The 27,990-nt window shown below is 36.7% G+C and overlaps 1 protein-coding gene across 16 annotated transcripts in view; it reads right to left on the reverse strand.

The window, feature by feature from the left end:
• The window catches only part of EIF4G3 (eukaryotic translation initiation factor 4 gamma 3), a 308,928-nt gene that overhangs the window by 43,979 nt on the left and 236,959 nt on the right, over window positions 1-27,990 (reverse strand). For 15 of the 16 annotated variants that reach the window (XM_054571680.1, XM_054571681.1, XM_054571675.1 and 12 more), the window contains 5 exons: window positions 21,079-21,276; window positions 4,810-4,956; window positions 4,201-4,437; window positions 3,069-3,173; window positions 495-627 (listed from right to left, as the gene is read on the reverse strand). In XM_054571680.1, coding sequence (XP_054427655.1) covers window positions 495-627; window positions 3,069-3,173; window positions 4,201-4,437; window positions 4,810-4,956; window positions 21,079-21,276 — 820 coding nt within the window. Of the gene's footprint in view, window positions 1-494; window positions 628-3,068; window positions 3,174-4,200; window positions 4,438-4,809; window positions 4,957-21,037; window positions 21,277-27,990 lie in introns of those variants that run through there. The other variant, XM_054571679.1, reaches the window with a different exon arrangement.

Below are 27,990 nucleotides of genomic sequence, written 5' to 3' on the forward strand. Positions count from 1 at the left end.
GGAGCCATATCTGCCACATCTTTTGTAACTTTCATCAGTACTAGGTATACAGAAGATGCTCAATAAAGTCTTAATGCTTACTGACTTTTGAAATAGTCAAAGACATCATCTTGCATTCTCTGCTTTTACTCAATAACCTCACATGAAACTTCATGCACCAATTACCACTCTATTCTTTGAACTATTCTGTCTGATTTCATTTAACCTCTGAATATAGAATTGTTTTAAAAAAATTATTTATTTTTAGAGAGAAAGGAGGGAGAAAGAGAGGGAGAGAAACACCGATGTGTGAAAGAAACATCCATCAGTTGCCTCTCTCGCATGCCCCCAACCCAGGCATGGATCTTGACCAGGAATCAAATCAGCAACTTTTCAGTTTGCAGGACTGACGCTCAACCCACTAAGCCACACCAGTCAGGGCTAAATATAGAATTCATAATATCTGTCCCTCAAACTCTTCAGTTCTCAAATACCCAGTGGACTCCAACTCTCACCTGGTCTTCTCTTCTCTTTGGTCATGAGCTGTTGGACTTTCCTTTGCTCTTCTTGTTCTTCTATTTTAGCCTCTTTGTGAATCTGTTCAATAGTTTTAGGCCCTTGATCTGCTCTTCGAGATACCCAATTACACTATAAAGGAAGAAAATAAGGTTATCAGCCACATAACTAAAAAAATAAACAAAACACTACTTCGAAAGAACATAGGTGCCCCTATGTACACTGCAGTGTTATTTACAATCGCCATGAATATGGAAGTAGCCCAAGTGTCCATCAATATATGAGTAGATAAAATGACCATGGGACATTTACACAATGGAATTCTACTCGGCCATATAAAAGAAGAAAATTTTACCCCTTGCAGCAGTTATGGATGAACTTGGAGAACATTATGCTAAGTGAAATAAGCCAGTCAGAGAAAGACAAAGACCATATGATTTCGCTCATATGTGGAATCTAATGAACAAACTGAACTAAAAAGCAAAACAGACAGACTCACAGATGGAGAACAGATGACAGCTAGTTGTGGGGAGGGGAAGTCAGGGGATGGAAGGATGAGCAAAAAGGAAAAAGTAGTTAACCGGAAGTTTGCTAGATGGGAGTGGGGAGGGGGAGATGGGGGAAAGGTGAGGGGATTACAAAGTACAAATAGGTAGTTACAGAATAGCCATGGGGATGGAAGGTACAGTATAGGAGATGGAGTAGCCAAAGAACTTAGGCGCATGACCCATGGACATGAACAATGGTGGAGGGATGGCCTGAGGGGGTGGGCGGTACTGGATGGGAGGGGGAAAAGAGGAGAAATCAGGACAACTCTAATAGCATAATCAATAAAATAAAATTTAAAAAATATATAAAAATTTAAAAAATTTGAAAATCTAGTTTGTACTTTTCACTGCTGGAAATGTGTAAAACACTTCAGCAGTGTTTCATCTGTCTTAGAGATGACACTATGTGCAGTCTGGGATTAGAGCTAAAGAATTAAATTTTTCTCAGTCAACCCTGAACTACTTTATACCAAGCATTCCAACAGCCAGTGGATAAAAAGGCAGAGTGAAAGATGAGCCTAAATGCATTTTTATATTATTTTGTAGACTTGCAAGGAGGAGAGAGAAGAGGAATCAAGAAAGATCAGGATTCTGGATTTGGGGCTGGCCGTGGGTGGACTGCGTCCCAGGCCCCCCGCCACTCTGGAGAGCCAAGGCGCTAGCCTCCCTTGGCCATCTCATCTCAGTGCTTCCTGAAGAGGCTGTCTTGAGTGTTTAGAAGATGAAAAAACAATGGAACTATGCCAAACAGTATTGAGCAGAATAATTTATTTCATTTTCTGTTCCTCTTTGTTTTGTTTAAAACATTAATAAATCCCTATTCTGGAAGAGAGAGGTCCCAGCATCCAGCCCAGATCTCCTCTTCTGCAGTAGTTATTTAAACAAATGTATTTTTATTTTCTTTCCTTTCTCTCTCTTTCTGAATTAAAAAGCACCCTCCGCCAAAAAGACCCCCTCAATAATAACAAATAAAAAGAAAGATGGATCAGGATTCTTTGGCCTTGCTTTAACCTGGGGTATTGCTACTTGGTTCATAACACACTCCATGGGAGCTTTAAATCAAGGATGACTAACATTTTTTTTTTCATATCATGGTTCTGGTAACCTACATAAAGTGACACACCACTCTGTCCTTTGGTTATCCTATCTGTGAGGCACAAAACAAGTTGTCTCCTTATAATTATATTTCTCCCTTTCCTTCCCTACTCACCTATAGTCTCCACATTTGATATAAGTGTAAGTGGTCGAAGGACTGAGTGGAGTTTTTATATTTGCCATTCTTGCCTATGGTTAATTTAAAAATTCACATTTACATTTTTAAATTAGTTAGAGGCAAGGATGGCAAATAGGTTTAAATGAGCACTCAAATCCTGATCAAATGGCAGTGGCTTTGGTAATAAGAAGGATTCTGAGGCCACATCTGGGCTTAGCAAGATAAAGAACCATCCACCAATGCTATCTGGTCTGGCAGCAGTTAAAATGAGAGAGAAAAGAGGTGGTAGTGATAAAAACTCCTTCCATTATGAGAAATGAAGAAAATAAAAGCAGCAAAACAGGAAGGTCTATAGAAAAAACAACAGAGAAGAAAACATCTCCTATAAGGAAGGCACTATACATAACTGTCTTACTGAACTTTACAAAACATCTGAAAGGTAGGCAACATCCACATATTAGAGGCTAAAAATTAAGGCTCCGGAAAGTTAAATGTATTCATTTTGAAGATGACGCTTCCTGATTGTTTAGCATTTTAAGACTAAATTTAATAGACCACAATTTGAATTCAGAATGGCTGATTTCAAAACTGCAATGGGGCTTGATAATCAGAGTAAAGAGAAGAACACATAACAGGCAGGTATATGTGCCTTTTGTTCTTTCATACAGCTCTCCATTAACATCAATACAAGTTCTGAAAGTCCTATAGCAAAAGCATTAATTTTTTACACATGTAGATAATAGGACATCCACTCCAACCCAATTCCTTAAAAGGGACTGGAGTATTAGCTTGCTTGTTATTTTTCTACTTACCAGTCTAAGGTCTATCACATCCTGAAGCATGAATCGAATCCTAGATGAGGTTTTTCTTTCTTTCACAATTTTCTCCATCTGATTAAAATACTGGTCCATCCGTGGCTACAAGAGACAAAGTCATTTGTATTCCTGGCTGAGGAACTGTAACATAATTTTACCATGTAGAATTTTTAAATGGCCTAGGAATACAACTTGTAGCCAAAAAGTAATGCGGTAAAATTCTTAACTGAGTATATGACACCGAAAATAAAAGCTACATATTTCAGGCAGCTGGCCATGGTCAAGTGACTTAACAAACCAACGGAACATAAATGAAAATGTTATATTGCAGCTCCCTGGAACCCTCCATAAAAGAGAGGTAGTTATTCCTTTGCCCCTTTCAAATCTTTTCTGCTGGGAACAATAAAGACAAGGGCTATACCTTGGGAATGACAGAATGTTAAGCTGAAGAAACTTGATTTTTTTATCATCTCTGAGTCACAAGACCAGCTTCAGACTTCTTACTTCTGAATTTTACTTGGACAATTGAGAAATAAACCTCAATCTTGTAAAAAACACCAATATTTGGGGTTTTCTGTGACAACCAAACATAATCCTAGTTGATTCAGATGTCATGAAATATTTCTGACATTTCTCTAAAGCGTTTCTAATTTCCCAATCTCTTATTTGCACCACCTTATGTTTGAATTACATTATTTTAAATGATTTCTTATATTGTGATTAGATAGCTGTGCCATTAATTAGAGCATAAACTTAAGAAAGCTACTGGGTTTTCTTCACTTCTGCATCACCCTCAGCCCTGGCCCACAGGAGCTTTTCTCCCTTTATTTCTGCTCATAATTTGCTTATACATACAAGTGACCTGTGAAGAGGTCATGCGGAAAAAGGACAAGTGACAAATAATCTGAACAACTCATGAACTGGCTTTTAGGTAACTTGGAATCTCTTCACCTCTGGCTTTAATGGAAATGTGGTAATGTCATGATGGCCTAACACTGACAATGAAGGGCAAGAAAGAAAAATAAACAGCCTTATGGCTGGAGCAAGATCAACACTTTTGCTGACTGTTTTATTTCTTTTGCAACTGACAGAGCCCCTGCTGGAGGTTTTGGAGATTTTGAATTTTTACCTTTGCTTTCTCAAAATCCAGATCCTTGCCAATAGTGGTGAGCAGGCGACACAGGCACTCCAGGGATTCTTCATCGTGGTTCTTCAGCAGCTTCACCACACAGTCATGCATGATGGCTTCTGTCAGCATTTTAAGTTTGAAGAGTTCTCCAATAAACTTGATGTTACCAATGGATCTCCGCCGGGCTTTGTCCTTAGCTTCTTCCAATTCATCATGGAGCCTTGTCCTCTCCTCTGGCTGTTGTGTAAGGAATAGAATCTTGATGATGAAAACTGCACAGTGGATACTAAGAACATACACTTAGATTCATGGTCTTTACCCCCTTTCTGGAAGTTTGGGATACCCTTTGAGAATCCGACTGCAACTATACCCGAAAGTCTGCATCCATTTCAGATTTCTGGTACTCAGTGACGTCTTAGGATGGTTCTGAATCCCTGTCTTAGAAGGTTGAGTTGCTCTAACAAGCAGCATTAAAAGAAATGAAGTATTCCCCTAGACCCCAATATAGTATCTGCCGCAGACACCTATAGTAGAGAGATGCCGTAGCCAGCTTCGTGAAAATTCTATTAACACTAAAACCACACATGCACTTCCTGTGAAAATACTTACAGCACTGGCAGCCTCAAGTTCTTTCTGCTTCTTCTCAAAGACATCGTCATCTGCTTTATCTTTTTCAAACTCTTTCTGGCAACGGTTCAATAGCAGCTTCCGGAAATTCACTGTGTTACCAGGCTTGTCTGCCATGGGCACTTTCAGCTGCATCCAGATGACAAAATGCAAAAGCAGCAAGATTACTTAAATACGTTCAATGATTTTCTCAAAATATCAATTTATTTGCAAAATAATTCTACAAGAGGTATACAATTTACTTTCAGGCATTTCATGTTTCAGTGGTACGATGCCTTAAATTTTATATAGAAAAGATACACATTCCTCTCGTATAAATGTACTGTATCTTCTACGGATACTTCTATGGATAGAGGTTGTGCCTCTCTAGCTGACTTTGAAATCCATGTGATACTCTTACAGCTATAACCCGGCACTTATCTAGACATTGTAGGGTTATTACTTTTGTTTGTCTTACTACCATTGTAGTTACTTTGGTTTAAAGGAACAAATAGAAATGACATGAACTTCATGGCCATAGGAAAACTGTCGTAGGTGAGATTCTTATTCTAGAAAAAAGCAGAAGAGGGAACACATTTGACGATTTTTGAGATATCATTTCCTCAGAAGAAAGTCAAGACACTGTAATGCTAGTACTTACCTTGACATATACTATATTTATTGATCATTTCAATTGACTAAAATATTCTATTTTGCAGATGCAATCCCCCCAAGCACCACTTTGAACTACTGTATAACACGGCAAAATGGTTTTTCTGGAATCACAAAGTGGCTCCCAAAGTTCTGAAATGCATGGGATTTGCCCTAGGTTTAGTGAGAGAACTTAGTAAAAAAATAGAATGCATTGTATTTATACTCACAAAAGAGTTAATATTATCAACATATATATGGACTCAGCTGCTGATGAAGGCTGAATGGCTACAGAAACTTCTTGAGAACTAAGACTATGATGCTATGTTATATTTGCACTAGAACTGAGGGTACACTCTCCAACATATTCCCTATGACATATTAAAGACCACTTAAGTCCAGTCTAATCAACTAAAGGACCAAGTGTTTCATTACATTTTATTTTCAGCAGAAAACATTGACTTAGGAAGAAGGGAAGATCATTAGATACTTTTTTAGACAACCATAGAAAAGCTAACATGTTCTTATCTCTACATTCAAGCCGTACAATTGGAAGTGACTATAGATCATTTCATAATCAGGCCAACCCTACAATCACACAAGAAGGTAGGAACTTAATCAGCCGCCCAAAAAGAGAAACACCACTATATGCAGTAAAGGCTTTCCGAAGCAAAAGCTGAAAGTAGACTCTATTTTCCACTATAGAGGACCCAGAATACATAACAATGTAGTGCAAAAGAGAACCAAGAAGCACATCCATGAGCAAGGTGGTATACAATAAAGAACCACCATGACATTAGGTCCCAGAACAAACTAGGAAGGTTCTAAAAATCAGCAGTTACATCCAATTTGCTACTTTTCCTTTTCCTTTTCTTTTTTCTTTTTCTTTCTCTTTCTTTCTTTCTTTCTCTCCCTTCCTCCCTTCCTTCCTTTCTTTCAAGATTATTTATTTATTTTTAGAGCGAGGGAAGAAGGAGAAAAAGAAGGAGAGAAACAAAGTGTGGTTGCCTCTTGTGCACACCATACCAGGGACCTGGCCCTCAACCGAAGCACGGGCCCTGACTGGGAATTGAACCAGCAACCTTTGGTTTGCAGCCCTGTGCTCAATCCACTGAGCTATACTAGCCAGGCCCAACATACTACCTTAAAGAAACACAAGTAAACAAGTCAAAAAGTCCTATCCAGCATCTTGACATATTCTCCAGGGTCACCTTTATTAACCCTAAGGGCATAATTGATAAGATAAAAACCACCTGGGTCATAATCTATCTGCCCTAAAGAGATGTTCTTTTGTATTATGGATCTACTAATAGAAAATGGGAAGAATGTGGATAACAATATGAAAATCCAAGTCACTGTCTTATGGTAAGACGGACCAGAAAAAAAGAAAAAAATAAAACAAAAAACACGAGTCAGAATTAAACTTGTGACAGTTTGGTTTATAGGAACAAGTAGAAATGATATAAGGCAATGGAGAATTTATCTACAGAGGTGTACAAGACACAGCTTTTTACATTTTTTATGCAGGGAAGGGCTATGTTGAAAGGGTTGGGTTAAGGATCAAAAGATTTGCTTACTTTCTTTTACATAGAAGCAATTCTTTTATCCCAAATCTCAGTTTCATCATTTAAAGCAAGGGAGACACAATACCTGTGTCAAACCTCGAGTGCAGCTTTAACCATCCAATGAAATAGGTTGGTAGGGAGCACTTTGTTAAGTCACAGACATGGAAGTTGTAACTGGGACATCCAGGGCACTGGAATTCAAAGAGCACTGGAATCCTGAGTCACAAAATCAGGATGTGAATCCCAACTCTGTAGGTAACCAACTATATAAATGTGAGCAAGCTACCTCACTGAGCCTCAATCCCTTCATCGGCAAAAGGATGCATTCCAATGACTGCAGATTGAGGGACATTATAAAATAGCTATTGAAACAGGAGCTTTGGCGATAAGTCATGTCATGTGACTTTGACCAAGTAATTTAACTTCATCAAACTCGTTTCTTTCTAAAAAATGAGGATAACATCTATATCTTAGGACGGTTGGAAGATTAAATGAGATGACCCAAGTAAAGCAAACAATAGTGGCTGGGACATAGAATCCAATAAGCAAATACAGATATATGTAAACACTTGAAGCTGTATTTGACAAATGTTTATGAATAAAAATTAAAAGTAACCAACACTGTAATAATATAGATATCAAAGAACATAAATAACAAGGTTAGTTCACAAAGCAATTAGGGAGGGAACTACACAAGGCAAGAGAAATGAGTATCTGCTATCCCCAATTAACAGTCATGGGACATTTCACATGTATCAGACCTAAACATGTAACTGTGCATAAAACTTTTAGGTATATTCATGTCTGAACAATTGGTAGAACGTCCACAGATCTGCACACATATACATCTCAATGTAAACGAACATCTAGCTACAAACCCCCCCAAAGACTTGTTTTGGAACAAGATTTTAATGTCCTCTGGTTAACAGGGAAATATGGAATAGGCCAGTGAGAACATATCTTCTGAAAACAGGGATGCATGATAATTTTTTATTATAAACTCAACAGGATGATGGCATTAAGTTAGCATGTGTTATCTCCTGGGCATTGACTGGTCAGGAGACCCAATGAAATTGGTTAGAACAGAATATGAAGAATGGGTATCCTACTCTGATAAAGCCGCTGTAACAAATACCATACACTGGTGGCTTAAAGAGGTATTTATTTCTCACAGTTGTGGAGGCAGGGAGTTCAAGATCAAGGTGCCAGCAGATTCAATTTTCGGTGAGGGCCCTGCTCCTGGTTTGCAGACAGTTGCCTTTCTCCATGCAATGAAGAGAGGAAGCTCTAGCATCTTCCTCTTCTTATAAAATCACTAATCACATCATCGGGTGATTATATGAAATTTTGGGGAGAGGGGAGAATACAAACATTTGTCCATAACAGCATACAAGGTAGATGCTTGCAAATGTGACGATGGATAACAGCAAAAAATGAAAGGTGATGTGCAATGGCTAGAAAAAGATCTCGAGACAACAGTAATTTTCATTTAATTGTAGTCCACGATCAAAACTAAGGTGTTTCAAATGGGTTGTTTGAAAGATGGTTTCTCAGGCAGTCAGGGAATACAGGGTGGGGCAAAAGGAGGTTTACAGTTGTGAGTTTACCCTTGTATTCTTTATTATTGTATTATTTTCTGTAAGAACTACTGTAAACTACTTTTTCCCCACCCTGTATTTTACTAAGGCTGCATGGTAAGCTAGATTTGCTGGAGAGTACCTACATTTTCATTTTTACACAGTAGTATACCAACAGCGTGACATTACGCTGTAAGCTAACAGTGCATCACCTCACAGTGTGCTGAGACCTGTGCACACACTGGTCAGCCAGCAATCTTGGGTACGGATGTTGTCTGCAATGGTAGTCATTTTCTCCTAGCAGCAGGACTTGTACTCCTGATATATGTGTTAGTGTTGAGGTACTCATCCTAAAAGGCTAACTCCCTGAGAATCATGAAGGGCTGCCAGCTCTGTGTTAATCATGGTAATCAAATAGAATAGAAATGGAAGAGGAAGCCTGGACTTGCTTAGCATGCTTAGGATTTCCAATGCTGTCTCAGAACATAAAGATGCTTGGGGTAACCCAAGGCTCAAGAGCAATTCTGCTTCAGAAGCATGTTCTGGTCTGAGGTAAAGTATTTAGAATGACTAATATAAAATAAACAAGGGGCACCCGCATGCTAAATCTGAAATGCGAAGTAAAGAGCAATAAGTCAACTGTCTAATTATTACTCATGGGCTCATGGTGACAAACTATCCTCTACCAGTGAACACATCTATCAAAATACGTCTGTATTAGACACATCTGAACATGTATGCAGTACTGAGGGATGCCCGCAAGAATCAAAAAGGTATGGCTGCATTATGAAAGGCTAAGTTACTTCTCATCAATTTTCTCTGCAAAGCACGTTTTATCTTTCATCAGGCAAGCTGCACAGTCTTTCCTCCAGCTGGCTTCAGCCTTTTGCTGGCTTTTCCTGTCTGTAATTCCAGGCTTGGTTTCTGATGAGATTTAGTTGTCTTCTTCCTACGCTCAGCCTTGTCATTCTTTTCACATCCTGCTTTAAAACACTTAAAAAGTGGCAACACTAACTGGCATTAACAGGACTTAGAACGCTAAAAAAATCTACCTTAAGTGCCATTCTTTATAGCTGAGGAATGCATGCCTGACACACCAGAGTTAAAAAGTAACAAAACAGAGTCTTAGGGCATAAAATAAAGGCAAGTTGTTAGTTTTTCTTTCATTCACTCACACGTCCCAGGGTCCATTATGTGCCAGAAACCATTGCAGGCACTAGGAATTTAGCTGGGGGCGGAACCCCAAAAACCCAAATACCAGAAAAAGGCCCGTGTATAGGAGCTTACATTCTAATAGTGTTCCAAGATGGGGATTTTCATTTAAATTATGATTAAAACAAAAGCACGGCAATTTAATGTTACCCATCATCTCATAAAAATTTTAAGTACAGATTTAGATACAGGATATTTTCTCTTGTCCTTCTCCATTTGTCACTTAATTCAGATGCTCTCCTCCTAAGAGAAGTACTGAATTCTGGTTAAACACTTTGCAGTTTGTGAAGGTCTTGCAGGTCTCTTCAGTCATTCCTAGTTGAACTAGTAGAAGCAGCAATATACTTCAGACATGGTTTACTATCTCTAATGATGCCCTGGAGTCTTTGTGCCAGAGGTTTCACTTAGAGCTTGGTAGAGGCAGGTAGCTGTGTATAGGTATAAATGTGTCGGTGTGCAAAGTAACTATGATATTTAGAGAGTAACTTGGGAAAGACAGTATCATTACATCAATTTCTTCTTTAAACCTAAAAATTCCTTTCTAAAAAGCCTAACCTTTAAGAAATAGAAAACTAACATAACATAATTGTATTCTCAATCCCTCACCTAGATAATTGCTACAAAGTAACAAAAGAGGTTTAAATGGAGGTGTATCACCCATATGAAAGACATGGTGGCAGTAAAAAGGTTAAAAAAACTGCTGTAAACAATGAGAACTAGCATTCCCCGGAATCTTAAAATCTCAATAATCTAAGCCAGGGCTTCTCAGTCTAGACACTATCAACATTCTAGGTTGGACAATTCATTGCTGTGGAGGGCTGTCATGTGCACTTACAGATGTTCAGAAGCATATCAGGCCTTTTCCCACTAAGATGCCAGTACCAAAAATGTCTCTTGGTCATTGCCCAATGTCCCATGGAGAACAAAATCACCCTGGCTGAGAACCATGGATCTAGGCCACTGTTTAAGCTAAGGTTCTAGTAAAACCCCTATAAATTTAAAGTCCCTATTTAGGCAATTTTGTAAATTTCAGAGAGTTGTGAAATAGGTATAACAGAACAATTGTGAGGATTAAATGAGTTAGATGTAATCATTTTAGCACATGTGTCTCAAAGACTATTACTATAATTACACTACTCCTTACTCTTATTACTAATACTTGACTGTATTATATGACTCTAACGAGATTCCATTATTTCAAATGACGAACACTGATAATCCATGACAAGTGGCACAGGTCTATAAACTGTTACAACTATGAGTCAGGCCAAAGATCTTGCAATGTAACCCGTGGTTGCCTCAGTAAGAACATACTGATAAAGACAATGAAGTTACTGAAATAAATGAATGAATAATATGGGTAGGAAAATAGCAGCTCCCTCAGAGAGCAGCTTAATTTTTGATTCCACACTACTGCCTTCAATTTCTCTCACTCCCTTGATAGGTATCATTTCACAAACTAATAATGATTAAAACAATTTTAAAAAAGCAGTGTCTGTGGTCTTGAAGGTTTGGAAAATGCTGCACAGAGTAAATTCCTCTTGTCTGATTTCACAAGAAACATTAGTATGGTAAACAGAAGCTTCATTAAAAAAAATCTGCTTAAGCTGGCATTAGTGAAACATATAGTAAAATTTCAATTTTGGTCAACACTATCCCTTGGAAAAACAACTAGCTAACCTCCATTTCATTCCTTACAGAATACAAAAATAACACAGCACACATTTATGTATTCATTGGCCAACTATTAAGTCTTAATATTTTGCCATATTTGCTTTAAATCTTTTACTTTTGAAGAAACTAAACATTAGAGTAAAGCTCAAGAGCCCAGAATACTTTATTTTTCACTCTTTGTTCCTGTTCGTTTTCTTCACTTTATAAGGTTCAACTCAATGAATTATGACAAAACAAATCCACATGATCACCGGGTCAAGAAACAACGCTGAGAGCTTCCCAGAGCGCCACTTGAATTCTCCTTCCAAGGTACTACCGCCTCCAAGCCTCCAAATTTAATCCCATTATCCTGTATGTTTGTAACAACCAGTTTCTTGCTTTTCTTTGTTTTACAACCTAGATATGCATTCCCAAACACTATAGTTTATTTTTGAACTTTAAACAAACAAATCATTTAATACATATCCTTTTGAGTATGGCTTCTTTAGCCAAAGCTTATTCTTGTGAGATTCATCCATGTGCATAGTTGTAGTTTGGGTTCATTGTCCTGGTATGAACATGCCACAGTTTATTCATTCTACTACTGAGGGACAGTTTCAAACTTTTATCCCTTATGAAAAGTACTATGAACATTTTTGTGTATACTTTTTGGCACATAAGAAATGCATGTTTATTGGTTGGGTATATATTTAAGAATGAAAATGCTGGTTATAGCAGAAAATTAACATCAGCTTTTCAGTAGATGATGCTGACCTCTTTTCCAAAGTGGCTGTTACAATTTATATTCCCACTGGCAGTGTTTGAGAGTTCCTGTTGCCTAACACATTTACCAATGTCTGGTAAATTTAGAAATATGGTGTTACTGCATAGTTTTGTAACTTGTTAATCAATCTTCTCTTATTTGTTGGTCATTTGGATAACCTCTCTGGTGAGGTGTCAAGACTTTTATCTATTTAAAAAATACAGAGTTAGCCCTGGCTGGTGTGGCTCAGTGGACCGAGTGACGACCTGCGAACCAAAGGGTAGCCAGTTTGATTCCCAGTCAGGGCACATGCCTGGATTGTGGGCCAGGTCCCTGGTTGGGGGCATGTGAGAGGCAACCACACACTGATATTTCTCTCCCCCTCTTCCTCCATTCCTCTCTCTCTAAAAATAAGTAAATAAAGTATTTTTAAAAATAGTTAATTTCTTAATAATTTCTATTAGTTTTACACAATCTGATATAGGCCATTTATTAGATTTTTGTGTTGCAATTATCTTTTCCTAATATGTGGTTTGCATTTTTACTCTTAATGACATCTTTTGATAAATAAATGCTAATTTTAATGTAGTACAACTTACTATTTTCTTTTGAATATAGTGACTTTTGTGTCCTCATTAATAAACCTGCAGACCAATTTCTAATACCTTCCCCCACACCCTGACCAATTGTGTTTTGTTGCAAGTATTTTATATAACTGGTCTAAAAGCTTTCCTTCATTTTCAGTTTTTGAAAAATTGATGGGACGGCAGCTTCCAGTCAAGAGGGAGGCAGGAGCACATAGACACATTTTGTTTCCTTACACAACCGTAAGAAGGGTCACCACTAACCTCAAAACAAAAAAAATACAGAACTGCCAGAAAATTCAACTGTATGGAAGTCCAGCAACAAAAGGATTTAAAGAAGCCATATTCATCCAAATGGGTAGGAGAGGCGGAAACAGGGAGATGGGTCAGAGAGGACATGGTATGGTGGCAGCAAGGCAGCAGCAGGCGGAACTGGCGGTCCCACATTCACATGTGGTGGATAAAAATTGGGAGGAATACCTGGGGGGCAAGTGATCCCAGCCGCAGACTAGACCTGCAGCCCAGGGTTCCACAGCCAGGAAGATAAAGCCTCTTAATTTCTGGTCATAAAAAGCAGTGGGAGTTGGGACATTGAAAGAAACTGCTAGTCTCTCAGGAGAGTCTGTTTAAAGGGCCTATATGGTCCTAGAACGTATGCAAATCCACCCACTCTGGGAACCACCACCAGCGCAGCAGCCAGAAGGGGACCAGTCACACACGGGAGGTGGGTGAAGTGACTGGAAGTGGCAAGAGCCAAGCCAGCCTCCAGGCGCTTGTCAGTGGCACTGTCCTCTTTCCAACCGCTCCCCTACATACAGAGCCACAAAGCGGTGCAATGGGTCACCCCACCCTGGCAATGACCTAAGGCTCTGCCCCACACAACATAATAGGTGTGTCAAGACAGGGAGTCAAAGCAGCTCTACTTAATACACAGAAACAAACACACAGAGGCTGCCAAATTGAGAGTACAAAGAAATAGGACCCAAATGAAAGAACAAAACCCCAGAAAAAGAACTAAACGAAATGGAGATAACCAACCTATCAGATGCAGAGTTCAAAACACCAGTGATAAGGATGCCCAGAGAACTCACTGAGTAGAGCAAAAGGATAAGGGAAGAAATGAAAGCTCTACTATGTGAAGTAACGAAAAATCCATATGGAGTGACGGGCAGGAAGCTAGAGTTCAAATCAATGATTTGGAATATAAGGAAGAAATAAAGAGTCAACCAGAACAAAATGAGGAAACAAGAATTCAAAAAAATGAGGAGAGAATAAGACTCTGGGACATCTACAAAAGTGCAAACTTCCAAATTTTAGGGATGCCAGACGGAGAAGAGGAAGAGCAAGAGGAAAACTTATTTGAAAAAGTAAGGAAAACTTCCTTAATTTGGTGAAGGAAATAGACATACAAGTCCTGGAAGCACAGAGTGCCAAACAAGTTGGACCCAAAGAGGAACACTCCAAGAAGCATCGTCATTAAAATGCCAAAGGTTAAAGACAAAGAATCTAAAAAGCAGCAAGAGAAAAGCAGAGAATTACCCACAAAGGAGTTCCCATAAGACTGTCAGCTAATTTTTCAAAAGAAACTTTTCAGGCTAGGAGGGACCGACAAGAAGTATTCAAAGTGATGAAAAGCAAGGACCTACAATCTAGATTACTCTATCCATCAAAGCTATCATTTAGAATGGAAGGGCAGATGAAGTGCTTCCCAGACAAAGTAAAGCTAAAGGAGTTCGTCATCAGCAAGTCCTTATTATATGAAATGTTAAAGGGACTTATTTAAGAAAAGGAAGGTCAAAACTCTATAAACATTAAAATGACAACAAAGTCAAAACTATCAACAACTGAATCTAAAAAAACAAAAAACTAAGCAAACAACTAGAAAGGAACAGAAACACAGAAATGGAGGGTTATCAGTGGGGGATGGGAGAGGAGAATGGGGAAAAGGGTACAAGGAATAAGAAACATAGTTGGTACGTACAAAATAGAGGGGGATGTTAAAAATAGTGCAGGAAAAGGAGAAGCCAAAGATTTATATGCAAGACCCATGGACATGAACTAAGGGGGGCGGGGAATGCTGGAGAGGAGGGGACGGATGGGTGGGGGGGGCAATGGGGAAAAAATTGGGACAGTTGTAATAGCATAATCAACACACATACTTAGAATTGATGCTTTGGTTTGTAGAAAATCTTTTTTAGAATTTGTAGCTTTAACATCTCAGCAGTTTTGAAAAATGTCTCTTCCAACTATTGTTTTTTCCAGTCTATCCTCTCTTATAGGGCTCCAATAAAAGCAAAGTTTGATCTCATTGAATCCTCTCCATCTCTTACCCTCCCTCCTGCATTGTTCGTATTTTGGTCTTTGAGTGCTTCATTCATTCTACAGAGATACCTTGTAGTTCATAATTCTTTTCTTCAGTTATGTCTGATTTGTTATTAAATTCATTAAGTTCTTTTTCATTACAATGTTCAGTTATGGAATTTCTTTTTGGTTCTTTTTGTGCTTCCTTGTTCTCTGTTGCAATTTTCAATCTATCCTTACCACCTTTGTGCCTGATAAAGGTAATATATGCAGCACCTGCGGGACATTTGTTAGTTTTTGGTTCTCATTCATGCTTTTTTTCCTGTGTGCTTTATTATTTTTAGTTGGGTGTTGGACATTTTATTGGAAAACTGTTCATAAAAATAACTTGAGGATTAGTATGGCAGTCTCTGAAAAGGGCGTTTGCTTGCCTCTTGCAGGTACCTAGGGGGCACTAACAAGCTGACCTTTGAATATGGGTTGAACTGTGTGGGTCCACTTACATGCTGATTTCCTTTCTTTCTCTCTCTCTCCCTCCCTCCTTCCTTCCTTCCTTTTCTTTTTTTTTATCCTCACCCAAGGACATACTCACTAATTTTAGAGGAGGGAAAGGCTGGGACAGAGAAAGGGGGAGAAACATTGATGCGAGAAAGAAACATTGTTCATGCACCCCAAATGGAACAAAATCTGCAAACTACACATGCGCCCTCACTGGGGATTGAACCTGTGACCTTTCAATTCCCAGGACGATGCTCCAAACAGCTAAGCCATACCAGTCAGGACATATATTGATTTTTTTCAATAAACACTGAAACATTGTTTGGGTATTGTGACAGTGTGAAAAAACTTGCAGACAAGTTTGTTGTTATCAATGCATGAATTGTTATACCTGTAAATAAAGATTAATTTATCACATTATCTTTTTATTTTTGATGTCTAAAGTTAGTAATACATACATCATCTAGAGTGTTCCATATCATATAATATTGATGCAGGTACCGATAGATGATTTATTTTATAAACAACGTAAACTTATGATATATAAATACAGTACAGTACTGTAAATATGTATTTTTTCCTTATGAGTATCTTTTCTCTAGCTTACTTTATTGTAAGAATACAGTATAACACATAAAACATACAAAGTATGTGTTAATCAACTGTTTATGTTATCAGTAAGGCTGGTAAGGCTTCTGGTCAAAAGTAGGTTATTCGTTAAGTTTTGGGGAAGTCAAAAGTTTTATGTGGATTTTTGACTGCATGGTGGCTCAAAGTACAAAGCCCCCATATTGTTTAGGGGTCAATTGTAATCCACATTTAATGGGTGTGATTTGATATTGAGCTACATACAAACCTAGTGAGAACAGGGCATTTCTGATTCACCTTTGTTCCAAGCATGCAGTCCTTTGGGATCCCAACCTAATGTATATAAAGATTTACTAGAGCCTTTTCCACCACTCATTTTGGTTGCCCATGGCCACAACTTTTGTCCCCTTAGCCCAAAGTCCATGAAAAACAAGTTGCTCAAGACTTTTAGTGGAGTCTTTTGGGGAGATGTTCTACCAAATATCTTTTATTTAGGACTTCCACCTTATCTAAGATCTTAGTCTTAGTAAATCTTTATTGTCTCTTAGTTCTCTGAAGCCTTCAAGATTTGCTTAAATATTGTGACTAGCTTTTCTAATATCCATGAAAGGGTGGTCTGAATTGCCTAACCTGTCAATACCAGAAGCCCTAACACTTATCCCTGTGTACTTTTCCTTAATCTTACTTCCTTTTCTTTATTACCTTGAATGAGTTTTAGTGTTTCCAATTTGTATACTTTTATTATATGTGTTTAATAATAATTTTATTTTGGATCTTATAAAGCTTTATTAAATGGTGTCATGTTTTTCATAACAATTTTTAAGTTTGATCCAAGTTGATACATTTAGTATTACTTCATTAATTTTAACTCCTGTCTATGTGTATGTGTATGTATATATTAATTACTATTCAAATCCATTGACCAAATAAATTGTGGTTATGTTCTTACTGTCATATTTAGGCTTACTTCAGTTGTTTATTATTCACTATTAAAACCAATATATAAACATTCTTGTACATCATTCCTGTGCACACGTGGGTAATTTCTCTGGGGTTTATATCAAGAAGTTAAACTGTTGGGGAGAGGTATATGAACACCTTTAATATTACTGTCCAATTACTCCCCAGAGTGACTGTATTCATCCTAATACTTTCAAATGTTTCTCTCCACTCTAATGGGTGTGACTTGTATAGAATTGTGGTTTATCTTGCCATTTCCTTAATAATGAATTTTCATCTCTATTTGCCCATTTTTAAATTGACCTGTTTTCTTTTCCTCCTTAATTCTGATCTCAACATTTTGTTAGTTGGATGAATTCCAAATAGATGCTCCCAGGCACTGGCTTTATCTTTTTATTTTATTTATAATATCATGTGCTACATCAAAGATTTAATTTTTAATACTCAAATTTGATATTTTTCCCTTTATTATTTATCTTGAATCTCACTGAAGAAATTTTTTTTTCCACTGTTAAGTTCATGAAGATAGTCTTCTCAATTTTCTTCTAAAAGATTAACTTTTGACATTTAAATTTTCATTTCTCCTGTGACTGTTTGACTTCTGTATTTGGTGTTTATTAGAAATCTGCTGCCATATTTTTATTTCAGGCTCCCAGTATCTCAAAAGCACATTAGCAATGGCAGTTATCTTAAGATAGAGGGAAAGGTATAGTTCTATATTTATTGACCAGGGTGGTAGGTATGTTCACTTTGCTGACATACACTGAGCTGTACACTACTGATCTGTACACTTCTATATGCATGTTGTAGTGATGGGCTAGAGCTGGCTCATACTAGTTCATAAGAGCCAACTGTTAAATAGAAATTTTGTGAGTTAACTGTCAAACTGTTGGTAGTTTAAAATCAGGCATGAGTTAACTACTTACAACATTAATTTTGACAAAAGCTACAAACAAGACATATTTCTTTTCCCAAGCAGTGTGAATGTCTTTTTAAAAAGTTTAAAAACATATCCTTTGATGTTATGGGCAAATTTACCATAAAGAAGTAAAAGCTCCAGAATGTAAGGATAAATATAATTAAATGTTTATTGTAGCACTGCTTGTGGTTGCAAACAGAAACCCCAAAACCAAGTCACTAGAAACAACATTACGGAGGGAGATGGGGGGATAAAGAAACTGTTGGAAAAATTATGGTATATACATATTATGAAATATTATGCAGCTACAAAAAAAGTATGAGTAAAATCTATTTGTAATGACCTAGGGAGATGCTGAACACATAGTAAGTGAAAGAAAGTAAATGCAAAACAATGTATATAATTCAATTAAAACAACAAGAAACCTCACAAAATCCTCTTTATATATACATTTATGTGTGTGTGTGTTTATATGATTTTGTAAAGAAAGCTGTGGAAGGATAAATTCACGTTGACTGCTTGGAGGAAAGGGAGGCTTACCTGGCTGGGGCTCCAAGTGAAGAGTATTACCTTTTTCTGTGTATACCTCTATATTGTTTTTATTCCAATAGATTGTTATTTTGTAACTTAAGATAATCCAATAACACTTTAAAGTCTTATTTATGAAGATTGTAGGTCATAACAAAATTCACGTAAGTGGTTGGTTGGCTTATTTATGAATTCTTTCTATTTCAATCACACTTGTATTATTGCCAAGCCTTTTCAGCAGTCATTTTCATCAAAGATATTCCTCTGGTATTAAAAAATATTAACAATTTTTTCACTGCTATAGTATTAAATCCAAAATTAGTAAAGATAACTGAAGTATATGAGTCAGAATATCTGAGATCTAGTCCTTGTTCTATTTAGTAACTACAGGATGTTTCTAAATAGTGAAAAAGAGGGACATGAGATACAGAAATCAGTTTCTTTTCAGATAACTATGGTATGTTTTAAGGCAATATGGCAAGTGACTGAGTGAAATAATAGATTTGGATTTTAGCACTGCCACTTACTAGTTATGTAACCTTGAGAAACTTAGTTATCCTTTTTAAGTTTCAGTTTCTGATTCCATAAAGTGGGACTAATACTACTGACCTTTCAGAATTATAATAACCATTAAAATATCAATAATACAAATAAAGCATTTACCCATACTGCAATGTAGTAGGTGCTGAGTACATGGTTTCTGTTAGGACAACCATCCTCTTTCTACAACCAGCATTTCAAGACTTCCACAATTTTTCCCACCATCAATATAGTTTTGAACCACTTAAGGCAGTGGTTTTCAGCCTTTTCCTTCTCATTGTACACATACTAATTACTAAAATCCTAGCAGCATAAAGGTTGAAAAAAAATCACTGTTTTAGGGCTTACTATACACCAAAATCTGAGGTGGAAACTTTACATACACAATCTTATTTTAGTTTTTTCATTATAATACTCTCATGCTATATGAATCAATCTTATTTTATAGATTAAAAATGAGGCTTAAAGAGCTTGTGTAGCAATCCTAAGGTTAAAAAGTTAGCAGTGGCAAAGTAGAAATTTAAATTTTAAAGTTAAAATTTTAAACCGAGACCTCTAAAACCACTGTCTGTAACCATTACATCATGCTTTGCTGTCTCAGACTTAGTATGCCTGGGGTATGCTGTTCTTTCTCTATATTTGAATTCCCCATCCTTCTGGGCCCAACTCAAATTCTACCTGCTTAATAAGAGTTTGTCACTCTCCCACCAACACAGTGCTGTTTTTCCCTTCAAAGTGATTTTTCTGTCTAAAACTACAATTTTCAACCAGTGTTGTCACAAGAGTTTTTAAAACATGTACTACCTGACTATTTAGTCAGCACATTGACCTCTTTTCCCTTAGACTGTCAAGTAAAAAAATTGCAAGAGCCAACACAACAATAGCTGTCTAGTGTGAACAGTTCACAATTATACATGTTTTTTTCATCAGATCAGCAAAAAATATATTTTTTGGTGTGCCATAGAATTTAGTAATTAGTTTCTGTGCCATGAGATAAAAAAAGTTGAAAATCGCTGGTCTAAACCACACATTCAGGCATTCAAACACACTATAATATCTCAGAATACCTTATAAGTGATTTTTTTTTCTTGTTAATGCTGCTTTTTTCAATATAAATTTTGAGTTTCTTAAAGACATAAGATGTAACTTTTCTAAGCCCAAACACACTTACCTACCACCTTTGACACAGGTACTAAAAAATATTGGTAAAATGACAAAATTCTGTACTTTTCACAGCAATGCATAATCACAATGAGCTGTGATAATTTAAAAACTCAAATGTTAAAGGACAAACATTTCTGACGCAAGTACCTTGGTAACAGAGAAAACACAGATGTACAGGGCAGTTTTATGACTGTAGAAGTGAGGACAATGAATATTAATCAGAAGCTCTTTGGTTCCCGATTCTGCTTCCCCCTACATTTGACAGGCTGTGAAGATTAAATGGCTGTAAACAATGTAAAGAGAAGAAATCTAATGGTTTCTAAGAAACGAAATTACCATTTTTGAACCCTTTATAACCAGAACTATCCTATCATTTTCACTGAGGCTAGAATTAGAACCAACATGTTTTTCAATTTTGAATTAAATGTGAATGAAAGGATTTGTTTTATTTCTATTAAGATGATACCCCAGAAAAAATTGCTTGCCCATGACAAGAATTTCACATTACCAATTTAAACCATATTCAGTCTTCCTCATATTAGATGAAACCATATGTGCCTATTGCAGTCTAGTCTCTACAACCCCTCCAGAGGTAAGTATACATTTTATAAAATATTTCTTTTTATACAATAAGGATATTATATTAATAAATGCTAAAAATATATTCTCCCCTTTACGTTGCCCCAATAACACTTCTGGGAAGAATGTGTAGTGAGGGGAGAATATACCTCTTGAAGATTTCTGGTTTTACTCCTTCCTCTCTTCTTACCGTTACTAGACATCGACACATGTTTGCGTAAGCCACAGAAAAACTGGGTTCATCAATAGCCTTCTCAAAGACCAGGTCAATGACTCCTTTCAGCCGCTCCTCTGTATCAACAGTGAGCCCAGACACCTGCTTCATCAGTTGGTTGAACATCTGTGGTGTCAATTTATTTAAAATACTTCGAACTTTTCTAAAAAGTTCCTAGAAGGGACACACACACAGAAAAAAAGCATTATAGTTACTGTGACAATATGATGCTTTCTGTAAGAATTAATATTTTGTTTATAACATATAAATTCAACTTTCCAAATTATTGACAAGGGTTCTAAACTAGTTATAGAAATTATTAAATCCATCTATTTTAATAAATAATTTAACACTATAGCACATCATTTTCACTACAGATGAGAATTCTAGGAACCAGGTAGACTCACACTTCACTGGTGGAAGTGTCATCTGGGACATCATTAAGGGCAGCCCGGCAAGGCACACGACACGTTTTAAAACTGTAACATGTCCTTTGGAACACGCAGTTATACTTTTAGAAATCTATTTATACTTAAAAAATGCGTAAAAAAGATTTTAGCCACAATAATTTGTCAATAACCCTTTATAGTAAATAAAAATGTCCTAAAATAGGAATCTGTCTAAATTATGGTATAATGATTAATATAAATTATAATACATAATACTAGGCTGGAGTCTTTTAAAATGTTGTAGAAACTCTCTCATCAAATTAGAAATAGAAGAGAACTTCCTCAACGAGAAAAAGGGCATCTATAATCTTACTTTTTGGGGAAAAAAATGAATGCTTTCCCACTAACATTGGGAGCAAGGCAAAAATGTCCATTCTTATCATTTCTATTCAAAATCATACTGAAAATCCTAGTCAGTGCAACAAAGAAAAAGAACTACATCCCATACAGATTTTAAAGTAAGAAGTAAAACTCTCTCTTTACAGTTGATATGACTGCCTACATAGATATAATCATAAGGAATCTACAAAAAGAGATACTAATGAGTCCAGGAAGGTTGTAGAATAAAAGGCAATATACAAATATCAACTATATTCCCATATATTAGCAACAAACAACTAGACATTACATTTTTAAAAAGCACCATTTACAATAGCATCAAATACCATTAAATACTTAGTTAGGAATATAACAAAATATTCGTATGATAAAAATTAGAAATCACCAATGAAGAACCAAGGAGGACCTAAGTAATCAGAGATCTTTTTTAAATAAAGATTTTATTTATTTTTAGACAGAGGGGAAAGGAGGGAGAAAAAGAAGGAGAGAAACATCACTATGTGGTTTGCCTCTCATGTGCCCCCTACTGGGGACCTGGCCTGCAACCCAGGCATGTACCCTGCCTGGAGATCGAACCAACAGTCCTTCAGTTCGCAGGCTGGCACTCAATCCACTGAGCCACACCAGCCAGGGCAGTTATCAGGGATCTTTATCATGTTCATGTACTAGAAGATTCATTATGGTGGTTAGTTTTCACCAAAGTGACCTAGAGATTGAACCCAATCTAAATAAAAATCCTAGCAGAGTTGTGTTGTTGTTATTATTATTTTTAGAAATCAAGAAGCTGATTCTACAATTATTATAGAAAGACAAAATAACTAGAACAGTCTAAACAATTTTAATATAAAACTACTACACAAAGACTGCGGTACTGGCCAGAGGACAGACACAAAGGTCACTGATACAGAATGAAAAGTCTAGAAACAGATACATACGCATACAGAATTGATTTTCAACAAAGGTTCAAAGGAAATTCAATGGAGAATTAATAGTCCTTTCCACAAATAGTGCTGAACAACTGGATATCCATAAAGAAAAAAAGGACCTTGATTTATACCTTTCACATAACACAAAAATTAACTGAAACTATATTACAGACCAAAATGCAAAACCTAAAACTATAAACTTCTAGAAGATGACAAAGAAGAAAAGCTTTGCATTTTTAGGTCATGTGAAGATTTTTAAAGATATGACTGCAGGAACACAAACAATAGTGTGGTGAAGCCAGGAGAAGGGGGATTGGTGAAGGTAGGCTGTGGGGGAAAGGAAGACATGTGTAATGGTGTCAACAAAAAAAATTTTTGAAGTAAAAAAACCCCACACAATCTATGAATGAAAAAATTGATAAAGTGATCACCATCGAAGTTAAAAACTTCTGCTCTGCAAAAGGCACTACATTAAGAGGATGAAAAGACAAACCACAGACGGGGACAAAATTTTTGCAAAACACACATTTGATAAATAGGATTTCTAACCAGAACATAGAAAGAACTCTCAATACTGAACAATTAAAAAGAAAAAACTCCCCCACCCAATGAAACAGGGCAAGAGATATGAACAGAAATTTACCAAAGAAAATACACAAATGCCTAGTAAGCACTTAAAAAGTAAACTGATGAAGAAAATAAAACCAGAGACATGGATACATGGAACAAACTGACAGATCTCAGAGAGGAAGGGGTGAGGGGGGCCTGGAAGAGATTAGCCAAAGAACATATACACCTAGCCCATGGACACAGACAGCAATGTGGTGGCGGCTGCTGAGGTGGGGAGGTGGTTGGGGGGATGGGTGGAAAGGGTAAAGGGGGAGAAAATGGGGACATCTGTAATAGTGCCAACAATTAAAAAATATTTTAAAAAGCACATAAAAAGATGTTTCTTCAACATACTAGTCATTTGAGAAATTCATATTAAAACTACAATGACATACTATCACACATCCATTAGAATGGATAAAATTTATAAAGCAGAAAATAACAAATGCTGGTGATGTGGAATAATTGAAATTCTCATGCTTTGTCCAAGGAAATGCAAAATGGTACAATAACCATCCTGGAAAACAGTTTGGCATTTTCTAATAAAGTTAAACTTGTATTTACGATACAGCCCACCAATGCCATAGCAAGAATTTACCCAAGAAGTAACAAAAACTTATGTTCACATAAATCCTCTATGACCTACGTGAATGTTTATAGCAATTTTATTTATAACTGTCAAAATCTGGAAACTCTTTATGCTGTAAATAGATAATGGAATACTAGGTAATAAAGAATAAACTAACCATACATGTAATATTATGGATAAATCTCTTCAAATGTATATGCTAAGTAAAAGGAGCTATATTCAAAATGATTCCATTTACATGATATTTTGGAAAAAGCAACATTATAAGGACAACCAGATCAGTGATTAATAGAGGTGGACATGAGGGGAGATGATGAATACAAAGCAGTATGAGGAAATTTCGGGTGGCTGATGGAAATATTCTATATCTTGATTGTGTTGTAATTACATGACTATGGATGTCTCTCAACAATTAGAGAACTATACACAAAAAAAGTAAATTTTACTAAATGTAAAGTATTGCTCAGGAAAACTCATGAAATCATGATATAAAAACTGCAAAGGCCTATACGAATGTTTTGTTTGATCCCTTTAAAAATGTGTATTTGTACACAAGGATTTTTAGCTGCGTGCCAATATGCTAACACTTTCTTTAGGTAGAAAACAGTACATAAATCAATTTACAATTTAAAAAATCATACTGCCAGGTTTTTAAGATATGAGTCAGTATTACTTTTATAAAGAAAAGAAATTTAAGTTTAGTAGATATGGAGGAGTCTCTGCACCTAATTTTGCTTGTATCAACTGAGATAGTATTGTTTAGGTCTAAAACTTCAAACTGTGTTTTACATGAAGAATAAAAATCAATAATATTCAAATATCTTCAAATATTTCAGAAGTTTTTATTTTTTGTTCAAATACTTTTGCCTCCACCTTCCCGCACCACTTTCCCCTTCCCCTCCCCCATCTCTCTCTCTCAATCCTCCCCCACTTTGGCTTTGTTCATGGGTCCTTCATATATGTTCCTTGACCCTTCCCTTCCCTTCTCCCGCCCCCCCTTTCCTCTTGACTCTGTTGGTTTCTTTTTTTCTTTCAATGTTGCTGGTTGTATTTTCCTTGGTTGTTTGTTTTCTTGGTTAGGTTCCACTTACAGGTAAGATCATATGGTATTTGTCTTTCGCCCCCTGGCTTATTTCACTTAGCATAATGCTCTCTAGTTCCAGCCATGCTGTCGCGAAGGGTAGTAGTTCTTTTTTTCTTTCTGCTGTGTAGTATTCCATTGTGTAAATGTACCATAGTTTTTTGATCCACTCATCTACTGATGGGCATTTAGGTTGCTTCCAACACTTGGCTATTGTAAATTGTGCTGCTCTGAACATTGGGGTGCATAGGTTCTTTTGAATTGGCGTTTTGGGATTCTTAGGTATAATCCCAGCAGTGGAATTCGCTGGGTAAAAAGGCAGTTTACATTTTTAGCTTTTTGAGGAAATTCCAAACTGTTTTCCACAGTGGCTGTACCAGTCTGCATTCCCACCAACAGTGTACTAGGGTTCCCTTTTCTCTACAGCCTCACCAGCACCTGTTGTTTGTTGATCTGTTTATGATGGCCATTCTGACCGGTGTGAAGTGGTATCACATTGTGGTTTTAATTTCCATTTCTCTGATGGCTAGTGATGCTGAGCATCCTTTCATATGTCTCTGGGCCCTCTGTATCTTTTCTTGGGAGAAGTGTCAGCCCAGGTCCTTTGCCCATTTGTCTCCTTGGAGTGGAGTTGTGTGAGTTCTTTATATATTTTGGAGATCAAACCTCTATCTGATGTATCATTGGCAAATATATTTTCCTATGTGGTTGGCTCCCTTTTTATTTTGCTGATGTTCTTTAGCCATGCAGAAGCTTCTCATTTTGATGAGGTCCACTTGTTTATTCTTTCCTTTGTGTCCCTTGCTTTAGGGGACATATTGGTGAAAATATTGTAGCATGGGATATCTGAGAGTTTCCTGCCTATGTTCTCCTCTAGGACTTTCATGGCGTCATGACTTCTATTTAAGTCTTTTATCCATCTTGAGTTTATTTTTGTGTATGGTGTCAGTTGGTGATCAAATTTCAATTTTTTGCATGTAGCTGTCCAGCTCTCCCAACACCATTTGCTAAAGAGGCTATTTTTACTCCAATTTATGTTTCTGCCCCCTTTGTCAAATATTAATTGACCATAGAGACATGGGTTTATTTCTGGGCTTTCTATTCTGTTCCACTGATCTATGTGTCTGTTCTTGTGCCAGTACCAGATTGTTTTGATTACAGTGGCCTTATAATATAGTTTGATGTCCGGTATTGTGATCCCTCCTACTTTGTTTTTCTTTCTCAAAACTGCTGCGGCTATTCGGGGTTGTTTATGTTTCCATATAAATTTCTGAGAGGTCCGTTCTATGTCTGTGAAATACATCATTAGTATTTTAATAGGGATTGCGCTGAATCTATAAATTGCTTTGGGTAGTATGGACATTTTGATGATGTTAATTCTTCCAATCCATGAACATGATATATGCTTCCATTTATTTGTGTCTTCTTTAATTTCTTCCTTAAGTGTTATAGTTTTCTGGGTACAGGTCTTTTACCTCCTTGGTTAAACCTATTCATAGGTACTTTATTCTTCTTGTTGCTATAGCAAATGGTATTTTTTTTTCTGATTTCTGCTTCTTCTACTTTATTGTTGGTGTACAAAAATGCCTTTGATTTCTGAATGCTGACTTTGTATCTTGCTGTTTTGCCAAATTCACTTATTAGGTTGAGTAGTTTTTGTGGAGTCTTTAGGGTTTTCTATGTACACTATCATGTCACATCTGCATACAATGATAGTTTTTCTTCCTCCTTTCCAATTTGGATGTCTTTTATTTCTTTTTCTTGTCTGACCGCTGTGGCTAGGATTTCCAATACTATGTTGAATAGAAGTGGTGAAAGCGGATATCCTTGTCTCGTTCCTGATCTTAGTGGGAAAGTTTTTAGTTTTTGCCTGTTGAGTATGATGTTGGCTGTAGGTTTTTCATATATGGCCTTTATTATGTTGAGGTATGCTCCCTTTATTCCCATTTTGCCAACTGTTTTTTTATCATTGTACAGCATATTTTAAAGCTGCTAAGAGAGTAGTTCTTCAAAATTCTCATAAGAAAACAATTATAATTATGTATGAATGTTAATTAGAATAGTTGTAGCGATCATTTTGCAATATATACAAATGTCAAAATTATAACATTTTACACCTGAAACTGTTATATGCTAATTATACATTAAAAAAAATCACCAGCATCAAATGACAACAACAAATTCACTGAAAATCATTTATTCCCTATAACTGTGTATCTACAACCAACTCTGTATCAGGTACAAATAAAACCTAAGGCACGGTTATGGCTTTCCCTACCACTGACATATAGCTGCAGAGACAAGTGACGTACCAGAGTGAGCACGAGGTAGATCAGGAGCCAGAGAAGGCAGCAGTTTAGGTATAAGAGAGGGCAGAGGGAATGAATTAGTCAGGGAAAGTCTTTTGAAGAAAATGAGGATTGGGCCAGATAATGGACATGAAAAAGCTACAGTTGAAAAAAGGGTAGGGGAGACATTTTAAGAAGGAATTTTCACTGAGAATTTTCTATTTTGGTAATAAGTGAACAAGGGAAAATCAGAAGACTAGTCTGTACTAGTAGTGAGATAAAATGAAGTTTTAAGGGACAGGTTAAGAGCCAGGGTGGAGAGGTAAAAATCAGTCCTTCAGAAAAGGATGAAGCAGAACAGGTATGAAGCAGGGGACCCCACGAATGGAACCACCCCAGTAGTGTATGTTGTAGAAGTCTAGTCACGTCATGAGACAATGATTTCCTAGAACTGCTTCAGGGAGATGAAATCTTATGATACAGGAAGAAGGTCACTGGCAGTCATTCATAGAGTTGTTACAATATAGTAGTAGTAGGAATGAAAGAGTGAAAGAGTTTTCTGGAAGTGAAAGCAATAATAAAATCACTCTTTTGACAAAAAAGGAAA

Source organism: Pteronotus mesoamericanus, unplaced genomic scaffold, assembly GCF_021234165.1.
Source record: "Pteronotus mesoamericanus isolate MK-2021 breed Mesoamerican mustached bat unplaced genomic scaffold, CSHL_Meso_final contig_221, whole genome shotgun sequence".
NCBI lineage: Eukaryota > Metazoa > Chordata > Mammalia > Chiroptera > Mormoopidae > Pteronotus > Pteronotus mesoamericanus.